We start from the raw sequence: 7811 nt of genomic DNA on the forward strand, positions 1-7811 counted from the left end.
TCTCGTCAGAATCCTGAAAGGATTCTCGTCAGAATCCTGAAAGGATTCTCGTCAGAATCCTGAAAGGATTCTCGTCAGAATCCTGAAAGGATTCTCGTCAGAATCCTGAAAGGATTCTCGTCAGAATCCTGAAAGGATTCTCGTCAGAATCCTGAAAGGATTCTCGTCAGAATCCTGAAAGGATTCTCGTCAGAATCCTGAAAGGATTCTCGTCAGAATCCTGAAAGGATTCTCGTCAGAATCCTGAAAGGATTCTCGTCAGAATCCTGAAAGGATTCTCGTCAGAATCCTGAAAGGATTCTCGTCAGAATCCTGAAAGGATTCTCGTCAGAATCCTGAAAGGATTCTCGTCAGAATCCTGAAAGGATTCTCGTCAGAATCCTGAAAGGATTCTCGTCAGAATCCTGAAAGGATTCTCGTCAGAATCCTGAAAGGATTCTCGTCAGAATCCTGAAAGGATTCTCGTCAGAATCCTGAAAGGATTCTCGTCAGAATCCTGAAAGGATTCTCGTCAGAATCCTGAAAGGATTCTCGTCAGAATCCTGAAAGGATTCTCGTCAGAATCCTGAAAGGATTCTCGTCAGACTCCTGAAAGGATTCTCGTCAGAATCCTGAAAGGATTCTCGTCAGAATCCTGAAAGGATTCTCGTCAGAATCCTTAAAGGATTCTCGTCAGAATCCTGATTCTCGTCAGAATCCTGAAAGGATTCTCTTCAGAATCCTGAAAGGATTCTCTTCAGAATCCTGAAAGGATACTCGTCAGAATCCTGAAAGGATTCTCGTCAGAATCCTGAAAGGATTCTTGTCAGAATCCTGAAAAGATTCTCGTCAGAATCCTGAAAGGATTCTCGTCAGAATCCTGAAAGGATTCTCGTCAGAATCCTGAGAGGATTCTCGTCAGAATCCTGAAAGGATTCTCGTCAGAATCCTGAAAGGATTCTCGTCAGAATCCTGAAAGGATTCTCGTCAGAATCCTGAAAGGATTCTCGTCAGAATCCTGAAAGGATTCTCGTCAGAATCCTGAAAGGATTCTCGTCAGAATCCTGAAAGGATTCTCGTCAGAATCCTGAAGGGATTCTCGTCAGAATCCTGAAGGGATTCTCGTCAGAATCCTGAAGGGATTCTCGTCAGAATCCTGAAGGGATTCTCGTCAGAATCCTGGGAAGATTCTCGTCAGAATCTTGAAAGGATTCTCGTCAGAATCCTGAAAGGATTCTCGTCAGAATCATGAAAGGATTCTTGTCAGAATCCTGAAAGGATTCTCGTCAGAATCCTGAAAGGATTCTCGTCAGAATCCTGAAAGGATTCTCGTCAGAATCCTGAAAGGATTCTCGTCAGAATCCTGAAAGGATTCTCGTCAGAATCCTGAAAGGATTCTCGTCAGAATCCTGAAAGGATTCTCGTCAGAATCCTGAAAGGATTCTCGTCAGAATCCTGAAAGGATTCTCGTCAGAATCCTGAAAGGTTTCTCGTCAGAATCCTGAAAGGATTCTCGTCAGAATCCTGAAAGGATTCTCGTCAGAATCCTGAAAGGATTCTCGTCAGAATCCTGAAAGGATTCTCGTCAGAATCCTGAAAGGATTCTCGTCAGAATCCTGAAAGGATTCTCGTCAGAATCCTGAAAGGATTCTCGTCAGAATCCTGAAAGGATTCTCGTCAGAATCCTGAAAGGATTCTCGTCAGAATCCTGAAAGGATTCTCGTCAGAATCCTGAAAGGATTCTCGTCAGAATCCTGAAAGGATTCTCGTCAGAATCCTGAAAGGATTCTCGTCAGAATCCTGAAAGGATTCTCGTCAGAATCCTGAAAGGATTCTCGTCAGAATCCTGAAAGGATTCTCGTCAGAATCCTGAAAGGATTCTCGTCAGAATCCTGAAAGGATTCTCGTCAGAATCCTGAAGGGATTCTCGTCAGAATCCTGGGAAGATTCTCGTCAGAATCTTGAAAGGATTCTCGTCAGAATCCTGAAAGGATTCTCGTCAGAATCATGAAACGATTCTTGTCAGAATCCTGAAAGGATTCTCGTCAGAATCCTGAAAGGATTCTCGTCAGAATCCTGAAAGGATTCTCGTCAGAATCCTGAAAGGATTCTCGTCAGAATCCTGAAAGGATTCTCGTCAGAATCCTGAAAGGATTCTCGTCAGAATCCTGAAAGGATTCTCGTCAGAATCCTGAAAGGATTCTCGTCAGAATCCTGAAAGGATTCTCGTCAGAATCCTGAAAGGATTCTCGTCAGAATCCTGAAAGGATTCTCGTCAGAATCCTGAAAGGATTCTCGTCCGAATCCTGAAAGGATTCTCGTCAGAATCATGAAGGGATTCTCGTCAGAATCATGAAACGATTCTCGTCAGAATCCTGAAAGGATTCCTGTCAGAATCCTATCCTGAGAGGATTCTCGTCAGGCTAAAATGTTAGAAACAGGCTTCGTGGCCGTGCGGTTAGCGGCGTCAGTCGTCTAGGCGTTTCGTAAGCCTCGGCGTGCGGGTTCGATTCCCGCTCCAGTCGGGGAAAACTTTTCGTCAAACGGAAAATTCGCCATTGGGCCACTGGGTGTTATGTGTGTTGTCCGTTGTCTCGTGTATGTAATGCTCAGTCTGTGCAGCCTCTGGCTGAAGACGGTGAAGTGTCTTTTTTTTAACAGGAGAAGATATTGCATTTCCACCAAAAAGTAGATCATCCTGGGTGTTTACGGATTAAGGAGGGAGCAATAGCAGATCTTAGGAAGATTTTCAGTAGGTAGGTCCACTAGGTAGAAAGTTTCAAAACGGTTTGTGGGGAACGAAATCACAAGGGTACTTCGTGAGTTTTCAAGGGGTTGAATCTGCCCTGGAACTCCATTGAAACTCCACTGAAACCACCTGAAAACCCATGGTGTACCATCGTGATTTCATCCCCCACAAACTGTTTTGAATCCATCAGAAGACTTCAGGCGTTTCATGTATACTCAACGAATCTCAGAGGGTTTCAAGGAAAGTTTGAGGGACATTGAAAGATTTCAGGGGATTGTCAGTGGTATTTCTGCGAATGTCGGAGGGATTGAGATGAGTTTCAGGGTCATTTCGAGGTTCCAAAGTGTTTCGGAAGGGATTTAATGGTTTCAGAGGGTTTCGGAGGTATTAAAGCGGATTACAGAAGCTTTCAAGGGGAGTTTCTGGGGCATTTTAGAGTGTTCCAGATAGTATCAGTAAGGCTACTGACCGGAGTTGATCACCGTGAACGATTATTATATGGTTTTATTGGCTATTATCGGTGAAAAAAAATTTTCACCGATAATTGCCAACAAAACAACATAATAAGTATCAGTAAGGCTTAACAGAGGATTTCAGGGACGTTTCAAGTTTTATTCGAAGCATTTAAGGGGATATTGAAGGGATTCATAGAGTTTTAGTCAGGGTTGTTGAAGAAGTTTCAGGGGCGTTATGAGGAGATCTCATCGTTTTAGGGGGTCCTATGCGGTCTCAGGAAGGTTTCACGGATATCTCAGGGAGCAAGACTCATGGGGGCGTCAAGGATATTTCGGGGGTCTCAGCAGTGTTTAAGGGACGGTTTCAAGGGGTTCCAGGCAGTCTAACGGTTGCTTCAAAGTGTTTCATTAGGATTCATTAGGGGTTTTATGGGGTTTGGTTGGCGTCCTAGTGGGTTCAAAAGCACTTCAATGGGTCTCAGCGGGTTTCAAGGTGTTTAGGAAGTCTGGGTTAGATTTATGGAGGTAGTACTGGAACTTTGCGGTCTCCAGTTAGCCTAGTGGTTAAGGCTATGGATCACCAATCCGGAGACGGCGGGTTCGATTCCCGTTCCCGTTCCCGTTGAGAGAATTCTCTCGAATCCCTGAGAAAACTGTTGTTCCAGAGAGAGTTCTCGTCAGAATCCTAAGAATTCTTGTCGATATCCTGATTCCAACATAGTTTGAACAGCCAAGTTTTCAAGAAGGTTTCAGAAGCCTCAGGTGTTTCAGGTTTACTCAAAGAATCTCAGAGTGGCTTCAAGGAATTTCAAGGGTTTTAAGAGGGTTTTAAGAAGGTTTTAAGAGGGTTTTGGTGAGTTTCAGGAAGTTTCAGAGGGTTTCAAAGGTTCTTTGAGGGTTTCAGGGGAGTTTCAGGGAATTTCAAAGAGGGCTTGGGGAGATTTCCGGAGACTGAGATGAGCTTCAGAATCATTTCGAGGGGTTCCAGGAAGTTTCCGGGGTTCAAATGCAGTGGGTCACGGAGGCTTTCAAGGGTGATTTCTGGGGCGTTTTATGGTGTTTCAGAAGGAGTCAGAAAGTTTCTACAGAAGATTCCAGGAGGGTTTCAAGTATTGTCAAAGCATTTCAGGGAGTTTTAAGGGGTCTCAAAGGCTTTCCGTCAGTTGAGTTTGTAGTAGTTTCAGGGGCTTAGGGAGGTTTAAGGGGCGCTTCAGAGGGCCTCAGGGGGATTGTTGGGGGCTTCAGAGAGCATTACGGGGCTCTCATGAGCATTTGAGGGACGGTTTCAAGGGGTTTCAGACGGTCTCACAATTTTTTTCAGAGGGTTTTATGAGGATTCTTAGAGTTTTCTGTGGTCAGATGGACGTTTCATGCGGTCTTAGCAGATTTTAGGGGATTCAAATTAAATATGAGAAGGTTTCAAGGACACTTCAGGGGTGCTTCAAGGACGTTTCGTGCGATTTCAGGAGATTTAGAGGTAACGAGGGAGTCTAAGCGGTTTCAGCGCTGTTGCTCCTCAAAGCCCTCTGAAGCGCTTGTTTAATTTCTTGGAACGCCTCTGAAATGTTTGATTGTAATGTGTTCATTATCATGGACATGGGATTCCAGGTGTTCCTAAAAACTCCGGTTCCAAGAAACATCGCCACCAGTTGTACCAAATGAAGTGATTCCCAACTAGCCAGCCACGGCCCATGTTCAATAAATCATGGTTTTCATATTAAATATGAAGCCGAGATTTGAATTCTAACATGGTCGCCATGTCAAGTGTATACTGAACATGGCGACCGTAATAGGAGTAGCACGAACATGTTTAAAAATTGAATCTGTTAGTTGTGTAATTGAAAGCTCACTCACAATCCTAAACCATGTATTTGTGTGATACATTTCTTCCCACCCACAGAACATCAACTGGCGAGCCCGGGACGACGTCGATCTCGAAGTGACCATCCGGCCCCGCTCGAATGCTCCGGATGTGGTCCGGTCGGCCATCGGCCCGAGGGAAAAAATCTCCGAACACACCATCGACAAACTGCTGGCAGCACCCAGTAAAATCCTAATCCCGGAAAGGTACGTCCCGGAGCAGGCGCCGGAACTTTCGCCGGAGGAGAAACGTCGCCGCCAGGAGAAGGTCGAAGCCATCAAGAAGATGCTCTCGGAAACGCCGATCGCGGCGGGGAATGTGAGTTTTAAAGTAGTTCAATAAGAGAGATGAGCATTAATCTTTGGGATTATTTGTAGGACACCTCCCCGAATCAACCGCCCAACGTGGAGAAACGACAACGGGAGCACCTGCTACAGCTGAACCAGATTCTGGCCCAGCAGGTCATGCAGATGAGCAAGATTGTGGCAGGTAGGTGTAACGATCCGTGCTGGGGTTTCCCTCCGTGCATCCCGTGCGTCCGTCTGAGCCGTTCTGTGTGGTATCGCTTACTCGAATTCGATCGCGTTTCCATTTTCCAACAGTTCGGTTTGCACTTGTTTCGTTTTATTTTTTTTTATGAGTATGTTTATGTTCAGCATTTATGATTTACTTTTTTCTATTTTTTATCATTTTCTCATTCATTAGGTAACCCGTATCATGCCACTAATACACAAAAGTAGTGCTCTGATTAGTGCCACCGGCTGCACCGTTGTTTCGTTTTCGGTTATCTTATTATTTATTGAATGTGTCATTTTCTTCAAAAGCATCGAGCAGCTTCTAGTTTGCGATTTCCTTTTTTTGTTTGGAATGCCACAAAGTGTGTTGAATTTGTGTTACTTGTTGAACTACTACTACTATACTATTGCCATCTAAATGTGTATCACTCATAACCTTCAAACGAATCGAATGTTTCCCAACAACGCTCGCCTACTCAACAACAAAAACAACAACATCTACAAAACATCTATACAACCGCCACCCAACAACAACAACATCTACGACGATTCAGACGACCTTCCCCAGGAACAGAACACAGGTTTGTATTGCGAACACCAACGTAAAGAACTGATCATGATCTCCGGAGAGCGATTGAGGGTGATACTGCGACGGCCGTCCAAGTTTCGTTCGTGCGGCTCTTGGATGGTCCCACATACGCACACCGATATCGACGGAAAAATACTCCAAAATTCCCCCAATCATCCATCCGTATGATTTCCGTTACCTTCGGATATACGTTATGATTTGCATGATGTTCTTCTATCATATTCTCGATGAAGAAGTTTTCCCGCATTTGATTTTTGAGCTTTGCTTCGAATTTCTCGGGTGATATTGCGTTGTTAACAGTTTCTCTTTCAATTCGGTCGCGTCGTATCTCTCTCTCACACACACAGAGAACTCCATGGCAGTGCTGCCATCCAGCATTTGCAAGCTGAAGAAGGCTCGTGGTGGTGGCGTCGGCGGCGGTTTGTTCCGAACCGGCAGCAACGGAAGCCGCAAGGGCAATAACAGTGGCAACAGTGGCGACGGCGAAGACGAGGACGATCCCTACCGGAGCGAGATGGAAGATTCGGACAATACGGAATCGCCTCCGGAACCGCTGCCGTTGTACCAGCAGCGGGAAAACTATTTCACGTAAATGTGCGATGTGCGAGGGAGAAAACAACCAATGAGGATTTCAACGCTAAAATTGCTTCCAGATGTACAAGTTGTCACCAAAAACTCTAAAATTACTAAGCGAAAGATTTATTATTGTTGTTGAACAAGTATTTGCTAGAGGGAGAGAGAGATATTCGGTACAAAACCAAAAAAAATATGGCGCGAAAAAGAGAGGATCAATTGCATTGATTTATCCGTCCATCATCGGTTGGCAACACTGCTTTTAGACAGAATACTCGGCTTCAAAAAGCGAATCGGAACTCCGAGTCATACCAAATCGCTCACAAACACACATACACATACTCACGCATATCAGTCGAAACCAAGAGAACAAAACAGGAATTAGAAACCCATATTTAGTTGCATGGCAATAGAATTGACCAATTTGATAGGAGAACATGAGCTAATTTACCAACTACCAAACGATTGCGATTTTAATTTAGAGCGACTTAGCCCTGTTGAACGGAATACACCTACGAGCAAGCACAGTTTTAGGAAGAAATCAGGAGAATGCGAAGAGAAATGCACCAAAAGAGTTCAGTCAATCACTACCTACTTTAAAAAAAAAACGAGAAAGAGACATTGCAGTGACGCGCAACCAAATTCAATAATGGAACGTCAATTACGATACCTAATGCGGCGTAAAGCAAGCGGAAAATGCAAACAGAGAACAAATAATAGTCTTATACACTAGGAGGACATCACACACACATACACTCACATACGAAACGGACATAAAGTTTTAATGGAATTACGTACGTACTATAGAAAATATAGCTAACAATCTGAAAATCGCATGTTACTCAATTTAGTAGAGTAAGCAAACCTATCGAAGGCGAAGGGAACTATGGCATACACACACATATACACAGACAAACACCCTAGCTATGAATAGCCAATCAAATCATCATTGTAGAGATGTATTGAAGTTTATTGTCGCGCATCACACGCATCACTGCATGACTGTGTATGGGTGAGGGTCGAGTGCTGTTGACGATGGCTGGAATGTATTCGGTTTCAGAAAAAAAAGGCGTGAAAACTTCCATTAACG

At 44.2% G+C, this 7811-nt stretch overlaps 1 protein-coding gene across 5 annotated transcripts in view; it reads left to right on the forward strand.

The window, feature by feature from the left end:
- Positions 1 to 6834, forward strand: part of LOC109415698 (uncharacterized) — a 76162-nt gene extending 69328 nt beyond the window's left edge. For 3 of the 5 annotated variants that reach the window (XM_062847295.1, XM_062847297.1, XM_062847296.1), the window contains 4 exons: positions 5084 to 5362; positions 5422 to 5533; positions 6114 to 6140; positions 6496 to 6834. In XM_062847295.1, the coding sequence (XP_062703279.1) occupies positions 5084 to 5362; positions 5422 to 5533; positions 6114 to 6140; positions 6496 to 6740 (663 nt within the window). In that variant the 3' untranslated portion in view covers positions 6741 to 6834. Of the gene's footprint in view, positions 1 to 5083; positions 5363 to 5421; positions 5534 to 5749; positions 6141 to 6495 lie in introns of all 5 variants that reach the window. The other 2 variants (XR_009996622.1, XM_029867676.2) reach the window with 2 other exon arrangements.
- The last annotated feature ends 977 nt before the right edge of the window (positions 6835 to 7811 follow it).

Source organism: Aedes albopictus, chromosome 1 (assembly GCF_035046485.1).
Source record: "Aedes albopictus strain Foshan chromosome 1, AalbF5, whole genome shotgun sequence".
Taxonomy (NCBI): Eukaryota; Metazoa; Arthropoda; class Insecta; order Diptera; family Culicidae; genus Aedes; species Aedes albopictus.